This window comes from Mustela putorius, unplaced genomic scaffold (genome assembly GCF_011764305.1).
Source record: "Mustela putorius furo isolate JIRA1106 unplaced genomic scaffold, ASM1176430v1.1 tig00003834_pilon_pilon_pilon, whole genome shotgun sequence".
Lineage (NCBI taxonomy): Eukaryota > Metazoa > Chordata > Mammalia > Carnivora > Mustelidae > Mustela > Mustela putorius.
This window is the reverse complement of record NW_025421987.1, coordinates 74330853-74357665: the sequence shown is the minus strand read 5'-3', so window position 1 is coordinate 74357665 and position 26813 is coordinate 74330853. Positions and strand designations below refer to the sequence as shown.

Here is a 26813-nt window from a genome sequence, read left to right as displayed (position 1 = left end):
CTCTGGCCACACTAACAGGGAAGGTGCAGTTCAGGTTACTTTCCACATAGCCAGGCCCACCCCGCATGTGCATGGCACATGACAGTCTCCCACCATTCAGGTCCAGCCTCCTCCTGTCTACTTTCGATTGGCTGAGAAAGTGTAATCCCATTCACGACGATGTGCTACTTCCTGTCGCGCCCCTCTGGTAAGCTATGCACTAACTTATCAGAATCTCTATTATCAGAATCTCAAGCCCAGATCAGGGAAGAAACATTCAACTGCCTATATTCCCAATATTCTAATATTTCTTAGACCGGTTTCAACATTGGCCATGTCATTCATTTTACACTGTTCTTCCCTCCCCAAAGAAATAATCAAGAAATAATATATCTATGAAGAAATGTTCTCATCCTTATAACTGACAGGAAACCAGGTCCCACTATTTAATCATTCACTATTCTAGAGCTGACTTTTCTCTATTACTATACTTTTTCAATTGCTTGAAATTAACGCTACTATTGCTTGCTAGCATATGAACACTAACATCCAATCAGAAGTGAATACAAATAGGTCATACGCTAGGGTCTGGGAAATGTTACTGCACCTCCATAATCTAGAACCTTCGGTGCTGGTAAGGACCAGTGACCAATCTCTAAGAAAAAATGTGGCCTCTAAAGAAAGAGTATTAAAAAAAAAAAAGTTGTTGCTGCTTTTTATGGAATCTGCATTTTATCTTCTCCAAAACACCACTACCACCACCACCCAACAAAACCACACAGCCAATTCTCACTTCTGACCAGATTTCAGTTTGAGAAACATTCTGGCTTTCCTTAAAAGCTCACCTCCCAACTCATTTGCATCCCAGTGTCCGTTCGGCTTCCCTGGATTCAGGCAACCGGAGTGACTTTGGAATCCATTCACATAAGTTCTGAAATCTAAGCCCTTTACATCTACAAAATGGTTTGAATTACTTAGAAATGCGTCTAATTAAGATTGTCCTAATGGAAGTCAGCAATAGAAAGTAATAAAATAATACCACAGTATGTGGAAATTTCCTACCAACTGCTCAGAACTCCAGAAGACCCTTTTCTGATCCATCAGCTGCCTTCTCAAAGCACACAGCAAGAATTAAACTTGGCCAGATTCTCTAAGAAGCATCAGGCATTTGCCTTTTTTAAACACTTAAGCAAGGAGCTTGGGAGGTTATCCCCCATACATTCCAGGAAAACAGAATTATACAGCTGGATACTCTAAGACCATTTAAAAAGTTTAGAGAAACTGTCCAGATCTGACGTTTCAAGAGCAACAGACTGAAAAACGCTCTTCAAAAATGTAATGCTTTCCGATTTTCCCTTCTAGATCTTGGTACCAGAGCTCTGTAAGCAACTGCTGGAAAGCTTGGCGCGCATCTGTACTCTCAGACCCCAGACGAGGAGATTCCTGGGCACACACACATACCGATTTGTACAAATGAACAGATTATTCCAATTCTTCTCTCATTTTGCACCGAGTCCAAATTCAAGACTGACACACTCGTCTCTGCAGACAACGAAGGAAAAATGTGACAAAGATTTTCCGGCCAGCCCCTCCCCTCCTCCTCAGCTGCCCAGGGCACACACAAGCGCACAGCGACTCTCTGCACGGCTCTAATCCGCAGGCCCGTTTATGCGCCATGACATCAGTGCAGTATAATGAGCCAAGTTTAAACTCCATCTGGGACAAATAACGTCCAGGCACACTGTGACTTCTTTTGTTTATATACACTGACTAAATATGTCTTGGTGGTAAATGAACTAACTCTTAAGATTTATTTCCCAAGGCCTCCAAAACAATATTCTGCACCCCTGAAGCAACTCCCGGCCTCCAGTTCTCTTTCCAAGGCTATGCGTAAGTGATTTTTAACAGAACACATGATTTTGAAACATATAATTAACATCTTGAGGAGAGACAAAGTCCAAACAGCCCTTCATCAATCTCAAACAAAGAAAAGAGGAACTGGCTAGCGAATGGGTGTGGTATCATGGCTCAGGGTACAAACCCTGCAGGCCACTTAACTCTGTATTCCGCCCCCCCCACCCCAAGAAGAAGCTAGCAGAGGTGAGAGATTTAAGAAATGCTCCCGTAGCCAAGTGGCCATTTTCTTTCTCTTTTAAGGATAAACTTAGGGTGTTTTTTTCTTGTCATTCTGGCATTACTTAAAAGACATAATTATAAATTCAGCATGAAAAACAAACAAGCTAATAGGTTCAAGTCTTACAATAAGTTTTTAGATTTCTTCAAACACAAAAACTGTGCCTCTGGGGTGATGTAATTTTTGAATGAAAATGAAAGGCGGGGTTTGGGAGGAAAGGAAGGCTGACCAAAAGGTCATCTCCTAGCTCCAGGGGACAGGGAACCCAAGCTACTCTGTCTGGGTCCAAAGCCGCTGACCCCAGCGGGAACCACTCCCCCAGCAGCTAATCTCAGGGAAAGAACCACTGGCTTACGGAAAGGGAGGAGCTCTAGTGAAACAGACCTCAGATGACCTCACTCCCAACTCCTCCTTCCAACTCAACTCTTGCCTCCAAACCTCAGCCTCAGATACCACCACCACCAGCACCAACAGCACGAGCACCTGGTTGGCAATTTTCAGAAGCTGCAGATCCAAAATGATGACTATCACCTTCCAGAACCAATGCGAAGATCGCAGAACAGGAAGAGTCTTCGCAATGAACTTTCATAATTTACTATCTGGCAAAACCCAGTCCCCAAAATCTCTCCCAACTGTTTTACCTGAACGAGACAATGAGCCATGCCCAACCCAAGCAACCCTACCCTTCTGGGAAGATTCTAAATGGACTCAAATCCCAGTCCTGTGATTTGCCAGCTGGAAGTACTTAACCCTTCTCGCCTCCGGTTCCGTCTGTAAAAATGATCACCACCTTATGGGGTGTATGATTACTGGATGAAATGATGTATATAAGTGCTTAGCACCATTCCCAACACCTCATAAGCCCTCAAACAGTTATTATTCACTCCCTCCACCACAGAAGGAACAAAGAAATCAAAATATCAAATAAAAGCCATTCTTTCCACCAACTCAACTTACTGCCCACAAATAACCACTCAACTAAAAGCGGAGACCAAAAGCCTTCTGGCTATCAGCAAGCTTACAGAGTAACATTTAGGTCTGAGGTAAATGCCAAAAACTCAGACACTTGGAATTCTTTCAATGTCAAACATCTGACCTTTAATGAATCTTCTACTTTGTTACGACCCTGAAATCTCTGGAAGAGGCAAACCTTACAGAATTTTTTATCCTTGATGTTAGAATAAGGGTTAGGAAATGAGCCGCTGCCTCCCTCCGAAGAAACAGCACACACCTGGTGTGAGGCCTATCTTCAAGTCTCCTTAAGGGAGGCTCTTTAAAGTTCCAAGGCCCCTTGAAGAAACATGACGTGCAGGGGACATCGATAAAAAAATGGGAAAACTCTTCAGTGCCTGACCCTCAGAAAACCACCTGATAAACAAGAAAATGGAGACTCTTAAAAGGATAATGTCCTCTATCACCCAAATGCACCCTCCATGGACCACCCCAGTCTTTAAAACAGGTACTATTCACAAAGTGCATGTAAGCCCAAGGTCTGATTTCCCACCACAACCTCTAAAAAAAAAAAAAAAAAATGGACGCTATTCCTTCATAATTCATATTATATTCCTGTTTTATATATTACTTTTATTTTCCATCATGACTAAAACCACCCAATTATAAATAGACTTTTTTTTCAGGATGCTTTTTATATGGACTTTTCGCAAGGCAATGAGAAGACAGGCCTGAAACAGACCCATTCTGACAATACAAAACAAAAATTAAAAATGGCAAAGTCAGAAAAGATGTATGAGGTGCACGACTCTGGCCAATTCAGCTACCAAACCACATCACCAACTAAAGCACACGCTTCAGGGTGTCAATGTTTCCTTATCACATGAATTAAACGATCCAATACAAAGACCGAAGAAACTTCTATCTGAAGTAATAATACGTTTCAGTCAGTGATGCATTTTTTTTAAACTACTTAGAAAACATATAGACATTTTAACAACACCTCTTAAAAATTAAGTCATGTAATACAAACGGGTAACAAGCACAAGCCCTTTCTCTCGAAATCTCAGATTTGGCTCACATGATTTAATTTCCATTTCTTGGAAATAATAGGAATGGAACTTTGATGACTTTCTAGCTGACCTGCCCCCAAAGCTAGACCAGTCTGCTCCAGTTCCATGCTAACTGCCCAGTTATTTGCAAAGCAGAAATCCCCAGCCAGGTAATTTTCTAAATGCAAGCTGTCCATTTTATCCAAATAAATGCACACCTACTCTACCCCAAGGAGTAAGGAATAAGCAATAAAGAGAGAATCTAGGAGAGGCAGGGCCAAATATTCTAATTAATGATCATGCTAAACACACCTGCTGCCCATAAAACACAGTCCCTCTCAGCAATGATCTGATCTGATCTGATGGTATCCTATTAAGGAAAAAGGCCCAGGGCTGAGAGGCAACACCGATCTCGACGTCAGAATGAACACTAAAGGGGCACACACATGACTTCTTCCTCTTTTTTTTTCTGAAGGCCCACTATAGCTTAGCTTCAATTTATTCTAAAGGTAGGGGTAGCTGAAAAATTACTAAGAGGCACCTGGTTCTGACCAATCCCAATTTAAATGGGGAAATAAATGCAGTCTGAAGGCAGCTAAACCTGGAATTATCTCCACACATGGGGGTATATAGCTCAGTGGTAGGGCATCTGACTGCAGAATTATCTCCACATAATACTGCGTGGCTTCAGCAGCTGGCTCCTCCGCCTGCGGTTTATTTTTCACATAGGGCTTTGGAACTTAAAGATTCATGGTACTAATTTTATGCTGCTTGCTCACTATTGTCTTGTTTGGAACGGAACATATATCATTTCTATATGATCCTATTTTTAAAATCAATCATTTGAAGAAAAGAAAAGAAAAGTCTGCCAACATGAAAACAGTTATATGCAAACATATGTCTTAACACATGTAGATGGAGAACTATTCCATCTCTTCTTCTTCCGTGTATCTATGTATTATTTTTACCACACTATGAGATACAGCCATGGCTGTCGAATCACATTGAACATGACAAGTACACATTACCAAAAGGAAACAGACATGAGAGGCCAGAAAGCCAACATATTTAACCTTATCCAAAGAGAAAGTTAACACAGAAATGGTACGCAATGCCTCTTCGAGGTAATACCAAAAGAGTCTGCTTTTTAAAAAATTCTATTTCAATAAGCATTCAAAGAAGTCTCAATTCTTGGAGCCTCTGAAACAAGATGATAAACGCAAGTTATTTGCATTGCTGCCCTTGGAATGCCTATAGCTTGTATCTGTGTTTACTGTCCCTAACTAGTCTGTAAACAGTAAAACAAGGCACCCTCTCATTCCTTCTGCTTACTGAGTGCTCAGTGTAGCTCTGATCGGGGGCTCAGACTCTGCTCACTAAAAAGGAGAGGCCAAAAAAAGACAACGCATGGGTCCTAACTTGTAAGACATGTTAACTGAAACCCTTCCACTAAGCCAGATGAACCAGACCCCATGCCAGTTCATTTCACAAGTCATGAGGAAAAAAAACTAGGAGGCTTGGGGAGCCTGGGTGGCTCAGTGAGTTAAAGCCTCTGCCTTCAGCTCAGGTCATGATCCTAAGGTCCTGGGATTGAGCCCCACATCAATCGGGCACTCTGCTCAGTGGGGAGTCTGCTCTCTCCTCTCTCTCTGCCTGCCTCTCTGCCTGCTTATGATCTCGGTCTGTCAAATAAATAAATAAATCTTAAAAAATAAAAAAACTAAGAGGCTTAAAATCACTTCCTAAGTATGACACACAAACAACTGTGCCTAAAAAATCAAGCACTTTTGCTCTATTTGAAACACAGATTTGAAGCACACAATACAATCTCAAAGGCAAAAAATGTTAATTTCCAGGTTCCAACCTCAGACAAGCACAGACAGCAGGCAATGCAGAAATGGAGTGAAGGGGACAGAGTGGGGACTGAGTGGGGACTGAGAAGGACAGTCCCAGCTGGAGCAGGCAGCTGCCACTATCTGCCAAGTGAGAAGACCAGTCCAATGTTATCATAGAAAGATCCAGAATTTTATGTAAATCTTCCAATTTTTAAGTTCTGGCACCTAATTATTGTTTTTTACTAATTACATCAATTATAAAGAGTGGGAAGGAGGAGAGGGCCCATCTGACAAATACAACCAATGGTTAGTTTTCGAGCCTTGGTTCGGAAGAATTCGATTTGTTCATTTCATTCATCCATCAACCATTCCGAAGGACCGACCGGATTGCTACCTCCAACGCCAGGCATCGCATGAAGAGGAGACACGGTTCCTGTTACCGAGTTTACAGGGCAACAGCCGAACACTACAGTAAGCTGAAAACAAGCACGATGTCAGAACCACTGCAGAGTTTCAAACTGCCATTCTCTGGCAGTGCAACTTTGCCACGCCGGTGTTTTTCCTTAATCCTCTCCTTTTTTGAAGGCGGCTCCATTTCTACCACTTGAAGGCTACAGACTGCAGTTTGACTCTTGTTATTACTGGCTTTGGCTAATTAAATTCTGAAGTGTCTCTCAACCCAGACAGCTCAGAGCTGTCATAATTACATGTCGTATGGGGTAATTATTGTGGGTGCCACATATAACAACACCCTCTGATAATATGGCATCAACATTTTCCTTTACGAGACCGAGATTATACAGAGGCTATGACTTTCCAGAAGCCTTTGTAGTGAGCAGAATTGGCAGACGGAAGACAGGACCGTAAAAATCAGACCACAGACCTGGATAAAACTCACACCTTTTTAAAGCAGGCCCTCAGAAGCAGGGGGGCTGCCTGTGCTTCTGGAAAGTAGCTCAGGGCTGGGGAGGGGGTTGATGCTCACGGTCAGCATCACTGTGGGATCACTAATGCTGAGGAACAGACAGCAAGAAGTGGACAGCCATACTGGATGCATCAGAGGACCAAAAAGTGTCAGTAACAAAGACACGGACTAGCCACAGCTGCAGAGAAGAGATGGCAGAATGTGCAGATATGGTTGGCTTGGGTCCCACTGACATAAGCTCTCCATGGAGTACACCAGCCCTACAGAGCAGTGTCCCCACATGGAACAGAAAGAGACGACAGGACGTGCAAAGCTGAGTAACAGTCCTAGACTTCACTTCAATTGAGTTCTCCTAGCTCCGTCTGTTTTCCTGCCTGCCTCGTCCACTCCCTGATCCCACCCCTCCTCGGTGCTCCCAGGGCAAGGGAATCTTCTGCAATCCAAGCACTTCTCCTGTGGTCCTACATGTGTGTAAATACATGAAGACCATTCTATTTTGGTGGACCACGCTTTGCTCCCCAACCTGATTGCTCATTCCTTCAGGGCAAGAACAGGGTCTAATTCATCTTTGTGTTGCCAGGAGACATTCAACAAACACTGAAAGAACAAATATATTACTCAGTCCAAGTTCAGTTGTAAATCCTGCCCTCTTGCTCCTCCTTTCGATCCCAATCTCGAGGAAGAAAAGGAGATGACAGCATCCGGACACCTGAGGCCTTCGTAAGTGTGAGTGGTGGACGGAACACAGACAGCAGTCTGCGGTGACCGTTTTCTTTCAACACTTACACAAGCTGTCCTCTCCTCATACATCTGGATGCTGAAGAGTCTGCCCAAAGACCAAGCTTCCCCATGCTGAGTTCCCCAAAACAACGCTTGACCAACCTAACTCTTTCCATTTTCAACCCAAGCCCCAGCCTCTAAATAGGATCCTGTCATAAAAGGCGCTGTTATATAATGTGGCTCAGCAGTAAGAGCTACAGCCTCTATTTTAACTGCTCTCATTTGAGTATCTTTCTTCCTTCCAAGCAAAGTCCCCAAGAACTGCTCATTCATTCGCCTACGCTATACTGACTGTGGACTGCTTTCTGGGTCTCCCTGACACAGTGGCAATCGGGATATTTACAGAGTAAACCTGTGTGGCGAGAGGACCTGAACTACTAAAAGCAAGGAGGGAGCCATCAAGGAAAAAGTTATTAAGACATCAAGCAGAACAGAAAAGGTCACCGGAGGAGAAGCACATCTGATGTAAGAGACACGCCGATGATGAGCACTGTTGGAACGTGGAACATTTTAATATGTTTAATGTGCCGTCTGGAAATGTGTACTCTAAAGAATGCTCCAGGAAATCATCACTGGCTATGTGCTCCTTCTAGGGGAAACAAAGGCTTCCGCAAAGAAGAAACAAAAGAGGGAAGAGACGGGCTCCAGATAAAATGACAGGCTGCATGCTGATTGAAAGGCAAAGACAAAGTCAAGAGACCTGTGGACACGGATGAGGTATCTCAACCTTCCGTCTTTCAGGGCAAGCCCATGTGTGCCCATGTCATCCCAAGCCACTGGGAGAATCGAGTTTTTTATTTACATTAAGGAGATCGACTTCCCGAAGAAGAGGCAGTACAAATACTCATTAGCCATTTATATCCTACAAGCTTAAAAGGAAAAAAAACAAAAACAAAAAAAACATAAGAAATACGACAAAGGGAACATTTGCTAGTTGCCCTGTGAGAACAGAAGGACAAAGAGGCATCTAAATCTATCCCCACACTCACTGACCCCCCCTAATGAACATATACAGAAGATAGAAAAAGACATACATACTAACCTCCTATAGGTTCTAAGTATCACAGATTAAGTTAGCAAATCAGTACAGTCTGTGTTAACACCTCTGTTCTTAACCTTACGTTTTCCTTATTTAAACATGGGTGAGTGCCGTAATTCTTCTTCAGAGATTATTAAAGTACTAAACCACTAACAGAGGAGTGCCTGGATGGCTTGGTCGGTTAACTGTCCGACTCGTGATTTCAGCTCGGGTCATGATCTTGGGGTTGTGGGATCGAGCCCTGCATCAGGATCCCTGCTCACTGGGGAGTCTATTTGAGTTTCTCTCCCTCTGACCCTCCCTGCCACTTGTGTGCTCACGCTCTTTCTCTCTCTCAAATAACTTATCTTTTTAAAAAAGAGAAAAAAGAAATAAAACAAAATACTAAGCCAATAGAAAAAGCTGGAAATTGGTGATGCTTACACTTTAACGCTTCAAACTAGCGGTTACATTTCTAAACCTCTAAAACCAAAGACAGTTAAATTTATATATCATAGGTTCTGGAAATGTAGGCACCAATATTCTGATTACTGATGGGCATTTGCCATAATTTATATACGGCCATACACAAAAACTCAGGTCAGGAAACCTGACAAGAATAGTATGTCGTGGGACATATTTAGGGAAGCAAACTTAACTTAGCTACACTGATCTATTTAGAGGCAGAAGAAATTATAGTGAGAGGAACAGGGATACTTTATTTAGAAAACAGTGGTTCAAAATAAAACTGTTCTATTTCACTCCTAGGTAGAAATCCAGGAGAAATGAAGACTTACATGCACATAAAAATTTGCACACAGATGTTCACGACAGCATTATTCATAATAGCCAAGGAGTGAAAAGGACCCAAATGCCCATCAACTGATGAATGAAAAAACAAAACGTAATGTACTCATGTGCTGGAGTAATACTTGCCAGTGAACAAGGCAGAACGTACTGACACATGCTATGACAAACCTCTGAAAGGAGCCAGAAGCAAAAGACCACATGTGCACATTTTCATTTATACAAAATGTCCAGAATGGGCTAATTACTTACAGAGAAAGGAAGGAGATTAGCGGTTGCCTAGGAAGACGGGAAGAAAGGACTGGGAAATGACCACACCAGGGTTTCTTCTTATCATGAGGAGAAGGTTCTAAAATTGTGGCCATGCTTGCACAATCCTGAGACTATAGCAAATTCCACTGTGTACCTTAAAAAAGTGAATTACAGGGAGTGTGGATGATAGGTCAAAAAAGCTGTTCAACAAGCAGAAACTGTTAGGTTGCTTCTGTCCACACTGTGTGTTTACTCCTGTTCTTGTTCATTCAGTTCATAATATATTTTTTAAAATCTTCATTCGTGACAAGGAGGGCTTTTCATTTTAAGGGAAGAATCATCCTTTTCCTGCGTCCTCTATAAAATGACAAACCAACGTTTCCAAACTTAACATGACTCTGCATAATGAGAATTAACAGTGTCTCGTTTAGAAAACCAGAACAGAGAGGGCTATCTCGGCAAGAACACACACTAATGGAATCCAGAAACCATCATGACAAAACTCAGGAGGCGGCGGCCTGTGGGAACTGGGGAGCTTTCTCATAACTGCGGTGGTTCTTTTGCAAATACAGAAATGTTTACAATGTGCTCTGCACAGCTGCAAAGTATTAAGAATGCTGTAAACACATACAAGGTAAGTTTCGCCATATTTGCTTCTAACACGAAGGTAGAGGCACAGCCCCGTGGCCGGTGGGTAGCTCTTCCTGACAGTCTCATTTGGGAGGTGGCTCAAATGCTGCCCTCCCCACCCTTCAAATGTCACCCCCAAGGGTCTGCCAGATAGTATCCACCATGCCATCGTTGAAGTCAACCCTGGGTCTCCAGAAGGTCCTTGATCTCAGGGGTTGTAAGTTCGAGCCCTGCGCTGGGTTTAGAGATCAGTTCAAAATAAAAATAAAAAAGAGATGCAAGCCTTGTGAACTGGGAGGAGATGGAAGAGAAAGGACCAAGAGATCCAATTCTAAACTTTGTATTTTGTTATATTATGAAGACAATAAAATCTCTAGGTTATGCTCAGAAAAATTTTTAAAAATTAGAAAAAAAAACCCATAAAACATTAATAGAGATCGTATTCTCTGGTGTGTCCCATGTCCTGATCCTTTGACACAGCTCTCCTGAGCATCACACCAAACAGGCTATTTAGGAGCAAGAGGCAATTACCAACAGGTGTCTAAGGCAAGCACCCAACACTCATGCAGTCCCAGACTTTTGGATCCTGACCTTTGGTCCTTGTTCTTTTTGCTGACCTCCTCTCTCCTTACCTCCTCTCTGGTATTTTTCCATTGATTTTGGTTCTGCTTGCTCCTGGGGCCTGTCTTCACCTTGTGCCTTAGCCCAGGTTTCACGCACAGGCCCTGAAGATTCTACTCTAACTAGGCCCAAAGGAAAGAGCAGCGGCTTCAGGAAAGGAGGGAGACAGATGGGGAGACTCTGGGGGCAGAAAGAGGAAGAAAGATGTAAGGCACAGAGGCCACTGCCTAGGCTGAGCCACACAGAGGTAACCTCAAGGCATGATAAATCTTGGGTTGATCCTGCGAGGAGGGAGATTTCAAACACACTCTGTCCACTTCACAAGTATGTCCCATTAAGAGAAACTCAGGGTTCATGCCAATCAACAGCTTGGCCCATATAACCTGTAAACATTAATGCTGTGAGCACAACCATACCTGCTAATTAGAAAACCTAAAACATTTCATTCCTACGATCATTTTTAGAGTAAATATAGCCCCAGTTTGAGAAAGCTTCATATTTGACAGTGTAGAAAAAAAAATGAATTAGATTCTCCCACTCCTGGCTTTACAGATACAATAAAAACGTGATCTTATTAATCCAAATTATTAAGCAACGTCTCCTTAGAGCTGAGGTAGACATGCAGAGGAGTAAAATGCCACATGGCCTGAAGATGTCCACAGTCTTTTCTCAGGCTTTGGTCATTTCTAGGTGCAAGAAAGTTTATGTGTGAAGACAGAATTCAAAAATTCTGTAACTAAGGATTTGGTGTGCTAGAGATCATAAACTACAAAAGGGTGTTCTGTGCAAACTGAACGACAGCAACAAGGAACAAATCACCAAAACACAAAAATGGTACACAGTGACATGGACACATGGCGTCGGGTCTCCAAGTACCTACGCAAATGGGAATTAGATGACTGAGTGGCAGCCAAGATGCCTCCCAACTTAAGTCACATCTGAATACCTTGGTTTTTTCAACCTTTTCATTAGTGAAAAGGGAGACCAGACACCTAAAACGGTCCCTTGTACTTTGGAAATTCTCCCACGAGCAGAGCATGGGGAGCACGATGAAGAGGGCAAAGGCTACACCTGGAGGGCTGACGGGCCTCGGCCCTCGGCCCTGCACTGCTATGTTATTCCAGGTGTTACAGGGCAGCTCTGAGCAGGGCACTGACATGACGTGGGTATGCTTTAAGTTTTTCTCTACATATTTATTGGAGGGAGAGAGAGAGAGAGCGCGCACGCACATGTGCAAGCAGGGGGAGGCGCAGAGGAAGAGGGAGAGGGGGAGAGAATCTCAAGCAGACTCCACGGTGAGCACAGAGCCTCACACGGGGCTCAATCTCACGACCTTGAGATCATGACCTGAGCTAAAACCAAGAGTCGGGCACTCAAATGACTGAGCCACCCAGGAGTCCCTGATGTGGTGTTTTGGAAACTCTCTCAGAAGACTGCTGTGTGGCAAATACTTTTTGCTAGGGCAAAAGCAAAAGCAGAGAGGCCAGTGAGAAGGAATGCCCAACCCTGGCGAGAGATGCCGGCTTGGAGTCCAGTGGCAGTAGCAGCAATGAAGCAGATGTGGCAAATTATGGTTTCAGCACATGTTCCTGAGATGAAGCCAACAGGCCTTGCTGACAGGCTTGGGAAAAGAGGACAAGAGATGCAAGTGAAGACTCTGAGCTTGAAGAGCAACAGGGAAAAGGAAGATGAGGCTCTACTTAAAGAACACCTACTGTCAGGGAGGCGGACAGGAAGTGGTAACTCCACAGGGATGTGGAGTCAAGAGCGAGGATCTTGTTGTGCTGGGGAGTTGTTTATGGGTTTGAGGTAAAAGATACTACAGGATGGGGCGCCTGGGTGGCTCAGTGGGTTAAGCCGCTGCCTTCGGCTCAGGTCATGATCTCAGGGTCCTGGGATCGAGTCCCGCATCAGGCTCTCTGCTCGGCAGGGAGCCTGCTTCCCTCTCTCTCTTTCTCTCTGCCTGCCTCTCCGTCTACTTGTGATCTCTCTCTGTCAAATAAATAAATAAAATCTTTAAAAAAAAAAAAAAACAAAAAAAAGATACTACAGGATGTCTGGTGGAAATGATCCAGCTCAGAGAGAGAGAAAGAGATTGAGTCAGGAAGGGAAGTGCCTGTGTCAGTGATGAGAAGGGGTGAAGTTTATCCAACCAACAAACATTTACTGAACACCCATTAGACATGCTTTGTTCTTGAAAGGTTTATGGTACAAAGCATAGTTAAGTAATATAAATAAATTAGGCAGCAAAGTAAGATCCAATAGAGGTCAAGTATGAAGGGACTGTGATGGATAAAGGCTGTTCACCTACTGTAACAGAGTGAGGTGGGGGGGCAAGCACACATGGACATTAAAGGAATGGCTGATTAACTTATCTGAGTTACTAATCAAGTCTGGGCAAACATTTTTCACACAATTGTTCCCAATCCTACTTTTCCTAAGACAAAGACTTTTTTTACTTTCATGCTCCTGAAGAACTGTGCAAAGACAAAAGGGTATTTATTTAGTAAAAGACTGAGCAAACCCTGTTTTCTCAGTCACTAAAAAAAATCTTATCGGAACAGTTCATCTAATGATTTTTTAAAGTTTTACTTTCCATTTAAATTTCTTCCCAAGTGCTACATGAATGAGTCTGCAATATCTTTACTATTTGGCGATATTCAGTAATACTGAGAGAATAAGTACCGTCACTTTCTGGGAAGCGGACTATCCATTTGGAAGGGTCGTCTAGGAGCTGGGGTGGGTTCGCGTGGACCTGTGCATCTTGCCGAGGTCACCCCACCCCCCCATGTGAGAGCAAAACCTGACTCACCCTCAGAGTGTCTTGCTCTGGCCATCCAGGCCAACCAGTCAAGCACAACACAGGACCTGAATAAATAGACATTTTTTTCCAAAGACTAGTACATATTTTCAAAATGATTCATTTAAAAATCAGACATTTTTCTGATGCTTCAGCAGCAATACCAACTAAATGAGGTAAGATTTGCTGTTATCAAAAGCCATAATCGGATATTCTTAAAAACCATTACTACTTCTACAGCAAAAACACTTACCTCTGGAACTATTAATGTTCACAAGCACAGACCTTTCAATCTCAAACCAGAACAAGGACCGGGTTAATGGTTTTCACTTAGACAGTTGAACTTAAATTTCCCTCTTACTACACCAACCTGCTGAGCCGCGTCTCCATTCACCAAGTGAGGCATCATGGCTACCTCTCCGTTCAGCAATGGTGGCAGTTCCAGAGGGATTTGGTCGGTCATCATCATTGTGACGTACATTCATGGAGAATTTCCCTCAACTGGCTTCCTGCAAAAGAACCACCATTTTTTAAAAAGGACCCAGGACCCCAAAAAGTCACCTAGAACAACATCAGCAATTTAAGTGCACCATCAGGAAGTCAGCTGAAAGTCAAATTATTCTAATCCTATAGTGCAGAGTTATTGTGCCAGGCCCCAAGGAGGGGTAAAGCCAAAGTAAGAAAATGGCTGAACTAGAAGACCACCAACCTGAGTCTCCAAGCAACCGTGTGAACATAACCTCCCAGACCTAGACTTTGTCATTTAGTTATAGATTTTTTAAATATATGAGTAATTGTAACTACCCTACCCCAGGGATCTTTCTGGGGCTAAAATGAGACAATACTGTGAGATGGTCAAGTGTCAAACAAAAACTGGTGGTATCATTATCTTTAATTACAGGAAATAAGGCCAAAGAGGATGACCTACAAAAACAGGTATTCCTTTTCATTAGGATCAAAATACTGTTCATAAGCAGTTAATCCAAGCAAGTTAACAAAGCTTACACTGCAATTGTTGCAATTTCTGACCCTGCCACTAATATGGTAATTAATCATGTTCTAATTATCTCTCTCCTGTCATTTCCTTGAATTGACTTTAACATGCTGTGCATTTATGTCGTCATCACTGTGCAGATCTTGAACTCCCCTGTATCTCAGACAGAACCCATGGCACCTTGTGCAGAGTAGGGCTGAAAAGCAAACCACCTTGCTTCCTCGGAAAAAATTATTTTCATACAAGTATTCAAGACAGCACAAAGCCATTGTCACTCCAAAAGGGTACCTGCTACCAAAAACTACTTTTCCAATTCAACAGTGGGAAAATAACAACAAATTTCTATTTAAAATTATAACTTGCTGGGGCATCTGGGTGGCCCAGTCAGTTAAGTCTGCCTTCAGCTCAGAACATGATCCCTGGGTCCTGAGATCGATTCCCACCTTTGGCTTCCTGCTCAGCAGAGAGTCGGCTTCTCTCTCTCTCCCTCTGCCCCTCATCACCACTCACTCTTCCTGTCTCTCTCAAATAAAGAAAATCTTTTAAAAAATAGAAATAAAATTATAGTTTGTTCTTTAAGAAGTATTTAATATCCTTCACTTATGCCTAAAAATTTACAGCATAAGAAGTTTAATATCATGTGCAAAGAAGAGAAAACGAAGACACATGTTTTAGATCTGTTCAGAAACAAATGGACATGCACATTTATCACATAAATGATATCAAATATCAAATCAAGGATATCTGATCAATGAATCCTTTAATCCAAATCACAAATGGGAACCCCAATGTCCAAATCAAGCAAAACAGTAGGATAAATCCTTTAACAATTATCTCAAAATTGTCTCAGGTGTGACAGAAATAGAATATTTTTCTCATTCTTAAACCCCTCCATTCTGAACATTAAATATACTTCCCTCTCCTGCAATCCCACCCAAAAGAAACCCCTTTCCTGGAAGTATCAAATGATGCATAAAAGCCACCCAAGAGACTGTAAACTTTTTTATTTTAAAAAGGTAAAATTTTACACTGTTCATTATAACCCCATTCAGAGAAACTAATTATTTTAAGCACCAAACAACGAAGTCTTGTCCCAACTAGGGAAGCACATTCTGTAATAACAGGTCTTATAATTCAGTGTTAATAGTACCATCCTGCTGTTTTTATGAGGCAATTACTCAGTTCCTAAGCAAATAAAAGTACAAAACCCAAAGCCCAATAGTTTATCCTGATGAAGGAAATAGATTCTTGCACAATAAAATTAACTAAGATAATTCCATTGACACAATCATGACATCACTGTTTGATTGAGTAGGTCAAATGAGGGAGAACTAATGTCCATTTCAATTTTATTTCTAATATATTTAATCCTCCCAGTGCATAAGGATAGGACAGCTACTTTCCTCAGACTGCCGATATTACACAGGCTTGCTTCTTAAATGGAATGTTTTATTTCATGTTTCTTCCAAATTGCAAGTTGGATAAACAGGACAGTCATTTACATCAGGGGTCTGAGTATGTAAAGCCTTGGGGTGAAGCGGCTCTCTCTTCCACCTTTTCCTCACTTTCCCCAGGAGAGTCCCAAGGCAATGTGCTGGGGAGGTTGTGGTGCAGGGATTATGGCTCCCGCTTCTCCCCCTTCCCCCAGGGAGGGGCCAAAGCCCTTTGCCACAGGAGCAGTCCCAGCCTTCATCTCACAGACAAACCCAAGGACGGAATCTGTCCTTCTTTTCTCTTCCCAAGAGGAGCAGCTGGAGCAGACCCACTTCAGGGACTTGTCCCTAGGTCCTTTCAGCCTCTACTCTAGGTCCTTCCATTAGGCCAGAGACTGGTAATGAATGGGGCGAGGGGTAGGGCAAAGGACTGAGGTCCTCAGTCAGGACCTGCTCTGGGCTGTGGGCTCCTTCTCTCCACATGGTCCAACCCAGCTGCCTGATTTTTCAGTACTGGGGTTTGAGACTCAAATCCCATCAACCTGCTTCTCATTGTCTCTACCTAGTATCTGCAGGTACTGGGTAGCAGGAGATAGCTGTAATCTGAAACCAAATTCAGGCATTCCTGGTCCCCTGTCCTTAATACAAAAGAATATCTCAAGGCCAACACTGTATCTAACAGTGATAATTCCAATTTAAGAAAATTTCTGGTTGGCGCCAAGTTAACCCATGGCACTTGCTATTAATAGGAACATTCTTAACCACAGATGTCCGGTCCAAATTATGGAGTTAAATCCAGGCTCTGCAACTGTGGGATAAGGGGCTAAAAGGTCCTATAGATGGAGAATGGGAGAATAGGGGACCCACACAGAGTTACAAAAACACCCAACGAAACCAAGTCCACTGGGGAAAAGAGATCATTATAATTGTATTTGCTTTTGAAAACTGTACAGGCAACTTTGGGTAATGCAGCCAATCCATAAAGAAAAAAGATGCCTGAATCCTTTTTCCCCCCTACTACAACAGATTATCTACCTCGCCAATGTATGGTGATTATTTCAGATTACTGGGAGGGGGGCCAGGAAGGGGGAAGGGAAGACAGAGGGAACTGGGGAACTGTACTTGAAATAAAGTCAACTATGTGACAATCACTCGGACAGCCATCAGTGTGAATTTATAAACATCCCACACTCCTAATGCCTAAACTCAACCACAGTTAATCGTGGAGGAAACTGAAGAATGAATAAAGGGAACAAAAGCCACTGTGAAGCCGGGGGTAGAGCCTTGCTTCTCCATAACCAAAGCTGCTGATCTTCTTCTCCATAGGCTGCCGGCTTGCTAAAATCCAAGCCCTGTTTTTCTAATCCCTAAGAGTTTTATCAGAGGTAAACCAAACTTTATCCCCAGTGGAGTATCAGGTAAAAGATTCATCTAAGAAACAAACTGAGGGTTTTGGAGGGGTTTGTGGGGGGCTAGGTGAGCCTGGTGGTATTAAGGAGGGCACGTATTGCATAAAGCACTGGGTGTGGTGCATAAGAATGGATTTTGGAACACCCCAAAATAAAATTAAATTAAATTAAATTTTAAAAAAATAAAAGATTCATCTAGGTGGGGAGGTACTTGCAGCCAGCAGTATTTAAATTCCCATTTCTAGGCTCTCTGCCCATACATACAGTAGTTTCACTTGACTGGAATGCAAAAGATATAATGAAGAAAGTCAGTAAGTTATCTCTAAGCAAGATAATGCCCAGCTATTTAGCAAGGCAATGGCCTGCCAAGTTGTCCCTTAAAATGATCGTGAAATTTAGCGTCACCTTATTATCCAAACAGTTAACTTTAAGGAACAAAACTTACTTTATCTGTAATGACTGTGGACAGGAATGACACATCCCCCTCTTTAAAGAGCAGGCTGGTCGTAACTTGACTTCTTAGGGATGTGGGTTTATTGTTCCCAACAATACTGTGTTTAGTCACAAGGTGATGTGTTAAGGAGTTACTGAGGCATTCTGACCTTACATATCTGGAGAAATTCACCCCTACTTCAAAATCCTATGGGTAATTGTTGGTTTTCTCCTCTTTCTCATGAGGCCATACTGCGAGCCACACACCAAACTCCCTCGAATTTCAGGACCATATCCTAAACTTGCTGTCTTACATCTTCCTTGGGCTAAGAAGCCAGAGGGCTAGTCATGTACACACATAAGGGGAAGGGTCCTTGTGGGCTCACTGAAGCTCCCAGATGTGTCTTCAACGATCTTCCTTGATCATTTGCTGATTATCAGCTCTAAGAGAAGCTGAATGGCCAGTTGGGTAACCTCCAGAAAACTGAGCTATGCCTGTTTTTTGTTAGAGTCAGAAAGTCTCGGGAGAAACCACCCTGACAAAACACTTATTTTCCAGAGCTCCTGGGTGGCTCAGATGGTTAAGCATCTACCTTCAGCTCAGACCCATCCCAGGGATGGAGCCCCGTGTTGGGCTCCCTGCCTAGTGGGAAGCCTGCTTTCCCTTTCCCACTGCCCCTGCTTGTTTCTGCTCTCGCTGCTTCTCTCTCTCTCTCTGTTAAATAAAAAAACAGAATCAGAAACAAAAAACACTGATTTTCTTGGTCTGGGTTCCTTCTTTCCTAGACAGGTATGTATCTAAGCCGGCCAAATGGGTCCCAGAACTCACATTATTTTATTCAAGGCTGTGCCACATTCACACTCTCCCCCTGCACATAACCAAGTTCTTGCAAGGACCCCACCCTCTAGACCACTACCCTTCACGTATGAAGAATAAAATTGTGCTGCAAAACTAATATGGATTTAAAAAAATGGAAAACAGAGGACCACAGAGGACCCCTGCTATAACACTCTTCTAACCCTCTCTAATTCCCCCATCCTGCCCCCAAAGCTCCAAGGTCTCGCTCCTTGTCTTTACTGTACTCTTACCCATACTTCCATTTCAAAGAATTGGGTAACAACCACAGGCCTTCACCACCTCTCCCCCTAACCACACATCCTAACACTAAAACCACAAGTGCTTCATGCCTGGCCAGTTCTAGCCTTCTGACTTACAGGGGAGGGATGTCACGTGAGCACTTGTGGTTACCTTCCCCCTCTCCTTGCCACATTCAGTACCTGCTAGTGAGGCCCAGCGCTAAGGGACTTAGGGAAGAAGTCCCTCGAGAGCTAACAGCAGTGGTGGGGGCTGGGCACTCTGGGAAACAAAATGAACAGATCCTCATTGTTAGTAAGACATTTTGCTCTGTCCAAACATATGCCCCAAAGCTTTTTAAAAACACCTTATTTTAAAAGAATATTACAAAAGGTCTTCAGTTTTTACATTACTCTAGACAACTGGCTTATTACTTTTTCCTCTTATGTTGCTTCCCCCACTCCAAGTCTATAGGCTGGGTATATGGCCCCAGCCTATACCAAGAAACATACTGGCCAAATTCATGAAAAACCTAATTCTCAGGAGAGAACCGCAGATCCATTTCCAAAGGCCGGAGAAAGCAATTATATACTAGGAAGCTTTTCTCACTTGAAAAAAACTAAAACCCTAATCACTGCTGGGAGAGTTTTAAGTCGGTGGAACTGGCCTTCAAATTAATAACAAAACATCCTGGTCCCTCACTCCATGGGCCAATGACCCATATTTCCTTACATTAACTCAAGATGTGAATTAGCAGTACAATACCCAAATTAGTTTCAGATGACAAGAGAAAAAGAACCGTCACAACACAAAAAGGAACTACCATCAGAACTCAAGGGCAGCCAGGCTGCAGGATAAGGACTTGAGTCTCCGCATTTAAATCCGGTCAGGGCAGAGGCACCGCTCCCAAGCTTACTTTACCTACACTCTGATGTGCTTTTTGACTGACTTATAGACTATCCCAGAGAAGTGTCTAGAAAAGCAGCTGCAGTAAGGGAACCAATAAGAAGACTGCACATGATCAGTGTTAACTTTTTGCTTCCATTCTGCAGTTTAAAATGCACTTTCAAAAATCAAATGGGTTCCTTGTTGAAAGGGAAATTGACAGAAACACATCAATAATGACAGGAACCTCTTACAAAGCAACAGGGCAAATAAGTCATATAATATATATTAATAAATAAAAAATTCATACTACTCAAGGTAACTATGATTCCAAAAAGTTTGCATCTTTTCCAATAAAACACAAAGTAACCCATCACATTCACACAAACTAAACAGCGTGTAAAACATTTTGCTTGCAACATGCTGGTTCTACAGCCTGAGAAAAATATCGTCATAGGCACATTAGCTGGGTTCATACTTCAAGAAAGTTTCCTTCTCGGCTAAAAATACCAACTGACTTCTAATAGTGAGACTTGATTACCAGCCCTGTTTCAGAATTGTCACAAATGTACCAGAGAAATTTTCTAATGATTTATATAGTAGTAATAAGAAAAAAAATATACATAAAGTTTAAAAATAAAAAATGTTTTCCTATTGCAAAGCCAAAAAAATACAAAAGACAAAATATGGAAAAAAAAAAAAAAAAACCCCGAAACCCAGCAGTAGTCAAAAAGACAACAGGACAAACTTTTCAATCACAGAAGCCAGCGGTTTTTCTTTGCTGGGTTGTGTTTGGGTAAAGGGGTTTGAGAGGTTACTAAGAAATTACTGTATTCTCTTTTAAAACAATGTAACTATCAAGCAGCTAATGCTTTATGAGTGATTACAAATTTCTAAATGGCTTCCAATATAAAACCGAAGTCTAATAAAAATTGATAATGACAAACGTTTGTGCAGCTGACTTACACTTGTCTGTGCCACGGCTGTAGCAACAAATAAAAATGCAGAAAAGCCAAAATTTTGACAGAGAATCATAAAGCATATGAAAAAAAGAAACAACTATGTTCATGAACCTCCTCTCATACCCAACTTTATGGACTTATACCATCAGTCACAAAGACTGGCAATTCCTCAAGTGTGGTCTTCCTTTGTAAGCTTTATTAGCAAGACTTAGAAAGACAAAGAGGAAGGAGGGAGAGAGCCGAAGAAATGAGGGGAGAGAAGAGACAAAAGTAAGCTGTACACATTCCTACAACTAAGGTGATGCCACAGTATCCTTTGCTATTTTCTTTTCCTCATGAGAAACAACTCTCTCTTTACTGGCTCCACGCTGATTTGAAACTCTGAAAATGCTTGTCCTTTCTAGCCTTCTGAGCAAAATGAGAAACAGCTTTCTAGTAATAACTATGGAAACAGCAACAATAGGGGGAAAAAATGATTCAAACAAAACAAACACTGTACTATCATCTGTACCTCTGAAACAGAGAAAGAAATGGCGCTCAAAATCCACACACATCTGTTCTGGCCACTTCCCCGTGACTAGGAGAGTAGGGTTTGACTCTCCCTTGGAGGCAACCAGAAGCCAGTGCCCTGTGCCCGCTTCTGCCCACGCAGATTAGCGTGGGGCCATTTAGGAACCTGCACACGATGTGGTCTGGGGGCTTTTTCTTGCGCTCACCTCTCCCGTACTCTGTGGGCTGGAAAGGTACTTGGGTACAGGCAAATATTCCCCTTTGCTTTTTAGTAAATCAAATGAGACTGGGCAGGGGGAGAGGCTACAGAGAGGGACTAAGGATTTTTATCGGAAATTTTCACAGCCTCTCTGCAATCGAGGGTTCAAAGAACCAGCGCACTATGGTAAACAGCTTTCTAGTAGAGCAACCCGAAGACTGGGTAGTGCCAAATCCGAGTTCTAATCCACAGTTTGCCCAGGTACTCTGAACTTAATTTCTTCTTTTACAAAATGACAAGATTATAGATTAGCCTTTAAGGTTCCTTTCTGCTCTTAACAGACCATGTTTCAAACACCGCTGCCGACTTCATACAGATTAAACTTAAGCTAGGAGACGTTTACTTGAAACCCTGAAAACCTCTAGTTACTCTTACTCATGAAAGTAGAACCTGAGCCCTATGCATAAAAGAAGAATCAAAGTAAAATGCTGGAAAAAGAATGTATTGAGCAAAGAGTGATGGTAATCACGGTGTTTGTATGCCAATGAAATCTAATTTTACAGCTGAGTTCCGCACAGCTGTGGAAGAAAGACTCTTGCCATGGCTTGCCACTTGAATGAAAGAAGGAGTGGTGCTAACTGTTCATGCAGAAAAACCTCTTGAGACATGAGCAGGACCTGGAGGTATGCACCCAGCTGGTTGGTGGAGGCACAGATTGTCTGGAATTTGTCTTCTTGTCTGATACGGGTTCATTAGCGAAGTTAAATTACAGTTGTCTAAAAAAGTTCTCAACCTTCAAAACACTCTTGCCTTTTGCCTACCATTATAAACACAGGATATTGGGGCGCCTGAGTGGCTCAGTGGGTTAAGCCTCTGCCTTCCGCTCAGGTCATGATCTCAGGGTGCTGGGATCAAGCTCCACATCGGGCTCTCTGCTCAGCAGGGAGCCTGCTTCTTCCTCTCTCTGCCTGCCTCTCTGCCTACTTGCGATTTCTCTCTCTGACGAGTAGATAAATAAAATCTTTACAAAATAAATAAATAATAATAATAAAATAAAAATAAACACAGGATATTGAGGTGCACTGTTTAAATCCACAAAGAAATCCTGGTCAGATGAAAAACACCACCACTGCCACCGCCTGCCCTGGTATTAAAATAAATAATGGTTTGATCAGCAAGTGAAAAAGAATGGTCCACAGCAATCTGGGGAACAGAGATGGGGGCCAAGTAATCTCATGGTCAGACCCTGCCTTCAAGACGATCTAGATGCTTCTGTGGTGTGCTTTCAATTGGCCTTTGCTTAAATGTCAAGGCACAGCCACGTCTGAAGGCAAAATGACTATACAGAAGGCACTGCGTTCAGTGGGGGGGCGAAGACTATAGATCTAAGGCTTAGATGCAAACATTGGAGTAATCTGAGGCTGCTCTTCTAGTTCTCCAGAGATACTGCTTCCACAGCAACCCCACCCCCAGGATGTCCCAAATATTTAAGAACACCTAAAACCTGAAGGGAAAAAAAAATTACGTCACTGGATATTTACAATCTCTGGACCTGAGATCCACATTCTCAGTTCTGCAAATGTTAACTAAAAGGAAAGGGACCCCACCTACCAAAAAAGTTGACCAAACCTTTGTTTGCTTCTTTCATTGTTTTTAAAGGATGTTTAAAGAAGTTTACAAGTGTAATTAGACGTTTTTATTAGAACACCTTGACTCCAGCTACACTGAGCACAGTAAATGTGACATCCCAAGGACAATCTAGCACCTACAAGGAAACACTGCAAAGCTCTGAGCACTTATCTGTACATATATCCAAGTCAACTGTCCCACAGACTTAACCCATGGATGAGAGTAACTGAAAAATTGCATTTTCAATGTCATTTGGACTTGTATGGCTGCTTCTTTCTATCTTTTTCTGTGGGACATTGAAGAAAAGTCTAGGAAACTCCAGTCTAAGAATGGAAAGGTCATTTCTCAAGCCACCCCCCGCCCCCAGATTGAGGCCTTCCCACCCTCAACGTCCACCCCCAAATACTCACCCCCAGCAGCATAAAAAGATAGGAAGAGATGACAGGGGAAGTCAGAAGACATTCACTCCTTCCCAGAACCAGAATCTCCCTCCTTCCCGAGCCCTCGGGCACAACCATCAGCCTGCAACCCCACAGCGCTGTGTGTGGTATGTGGTTCCAAGTATTCCTGCATGGGCTCTCCATGTCTCAGTTTCTTCATCTGTAATATGGGTTCCTTCACACAACTTCTAGATTCCCTTTAAAAACCCAGTATGTACTATTACTGTTTTTAAGATATGTATCATGAATTAAATTCCCTTTCCTGCAACCACTGAGTACCTAACAGCCACACATAACACCCTTTATTTGGGGGGAAATAAAGTGTTAAGCACCAAATGACTGACTGCTTCTGGAAAAAGTGAAAAGAGTTCTGAAGCCGTTCCTTCAGCCTGCTAGGGTGAAGACACTCATGCTCATCCGGCCTCACACTATTCACCTGAAGTAGGAGCGAACATCAAGGAACTGGCCCAAGGAGACTCAACAGAAAGTGACGGTAAGGAGTCCTTGCTCTCTTAACCAACTGATTGACATGCAAAAATCTCACAACCAAGGCAAAAGGAGAAACGCTTATGAAGAATTCACAGGTCAGTGGTTTTAAAATTTCGGTAAAACATGATCCTGGTATGTCTTTCCAATGTCCATCATTGTTGAGTTGCTGTTGTGCACCTGCAACTGACAGGCTGTGTGTCAACCCTCCTTCCATTCTCTGCCCACCCACCCCCGCCCCTTTTTTTTTTTTAAACTGAACAAGCACAGGATACAAAATTCAAAAATTAACTGTCAAATCTGATAAAAGTATATTTCTTTCCTATTAGAGTTTTTCAGGTATCCTTACCCAGGTGCAGATTTAACAATTTATAGTGGTGCCTGGGTGGCTCAGTGGGTTAAAGCCTCTGCCTTCGGCTCAGGTCATGGTCCCGGGGTCCTGGGATCGAGTCCCACATCGGGCTCTCTGCTCTGTGGGGAGCCTGCTTCCTCCTCTCTCTCTCTGCCTGCCTCTCTGCCTACTTGTGGTCACTCTCTGTCAAGTAAGTAAATAAAATCTTTAAAAAAAGAAAAACAATTTATAAAACCTTTTTTAAAGCAGCTTAAGGAAGGTTAAGCTAATTCACTGTATCATCATCTAGCCTGGATGGTTAGAAATTAACCAGGGAGGAAAACAAACCTGCATAAACCAGATTTTAAGCTCCTAAAGGGATCTATCCTCCACAGGGATTTTTACAAAAGCAAAATTACTCACAAAGGAAGAAGGCAGCTCAGCAAGTCACCGAGGAGGCTGCTAGAACAAGGCCTTTGCTACCAAGAGTTTCAAGATTCTATTATTTTTGATTATCTCACAAGAACTTAGTTGAAACGTACCTTCTAAAATAGCACCAAACCAAAGGACCTGAACAGAAACTATCATCCATTGTTGGAACAAATATTTACTGAGTGCCACTAGATGCCAGGCACTGAACTAGGATCCTAGGATTCCAAAAACACAGGCATGGGGCTAAACAGCATTACAGTGAAATGTTATACTCAGTAACGAAAACGTAATCCACACTGACACTTCTGATGAAACAACACCAAGTCAGCAGACCTCCCTGCTCTATGCAACCTTTCATCTGAGATAAGCTCCAGGGTCTAAATTTGGTTTCCCAGCTGTGGCCTCTCTTTTCTAGTCTTAAGTGTTCCAGAAGATGAATTTATCTTCGAAACATGCCCCTTACACCTCAGTCTTCATTTCTGATCAGCCAGGAGGATACTAAAATTATTGCTTTCATCAGCTCATACAGAATTCAACCACGTTTATTTCACAAACTCAGTTTTGTCTACTCCTACAGATGTCATAAAACATCCATTATAAGGAAAACAATCTGCGCCGTCAAAATCATTAATGTTTTGTCTGATTTACTCTTAAATATGTTATTTCAAAGATTTCTGACATTTCATTACTAACTGTAGATGTCGGTTCACATATATACATATTTTTAAATATGATTCTTTGCTCCACCTCTGTGGGGAAGGGGGTGGGTGTCAATGAGAGAATAGGATAGGATACACTGAAAATCACTTTATAAGCATGGTGTTGTTGCTTGAAGAATCACTACAGCTGATGACATTCTCATAAGCAGCTTTGATTTTCACTTAAAGTGACGGAACACAAAGCAAACACCAGGTGTTTCTTGGGGCTTATAATATACTGAAACAGAAAATTCACAAGAAATGACAAAACTTACAAAGAAACAAATTAGCAGGTGCAAAGACTCCCGTAAGGAAACAACTATTTACTAATCTACTTACTATTTCAGATTAGCCCATTTTTATAAAATTTTAATGAGGTAATATATGCAAACCACATTATTAAATCAGACTAACATTTTTTTAATTATAAACATGTAATTCTTTACAAAAAAATAATTTCTGTTTTTCAAGGGGGGGAAAATGCCCTGTCACGTACCACAGAGCCTTAGGGAGGCTGGTTTTAACAGGTAAAAATAATGACCAGTGTACACACAGAGTTTATGTGCAAATGGATGAATCGAGATGTCAAATGCACGGTGCTTGCTTACATTCTAAACACTCCATTTGAATAATGAGGACATCATTAATTATATAATACTATTTGTTAAGAAAATGTAAGAGGGCTGCATTCATTTATTTAATGAATACATATCTAGGTTCTGCTCTGTGTAAGAAACTTTTACGCTGAAATCATGCAAATTCTACATCTGAGGAGTCTAACAGGCTTCAAAACTTTTCCAACAAAATAATTTTAAATTTCAACTCTGATACAAAACCGGTGTTCTCCAATTTTCATATTTCCTCAGAGGAAAATGCATGAAAACATACCAGAAAATGTTTCCATTAATATGACTAAAGAACTCAGAAACACAGAGGATGAAAAAGACAAGTAATATTTTAGGGTTATTAATAGTTATGACTTCACAAACTTCACAAAAGGGTCTTAGGAATGCCCAAGGGTCCCCCACACCACACTTTGAGAACCAATGCACTAAACTAAGTTGCTTGAAGGTAAAAAGAAGAAATTTTTAAATTCCCTCTCTAGGAGACCAAG

The 26813-nt window shown here is 42.2% G+C and overlaps 1 protein-coding gene across 2 annotated transcripts in view; it reads right to left on the bottom strand.

Moving 5' to 3' along the window:
* Positions 1-26813, bottom strand: part of FNDC3B (fibronectin type III domain containing 3B) — a 338384-nt gene that overhangs the window by 251753 nt on the left and 59818 nt on the right. For both annotated transcript variants that reach the window (XM_004756586.3, XM_004756587.3), the window contains exon 2: positions 14155-14293. In XM_004756586.3, the coding sequence (XP_004756643.1) occupies positions 14155-14265 (111 nt within the window). In that variant the 5' untranslated portion in view covers positions 14266-14293. The remainder of the gene's footprint in view (positions 1-14154; positions 14294-26813) is intronic.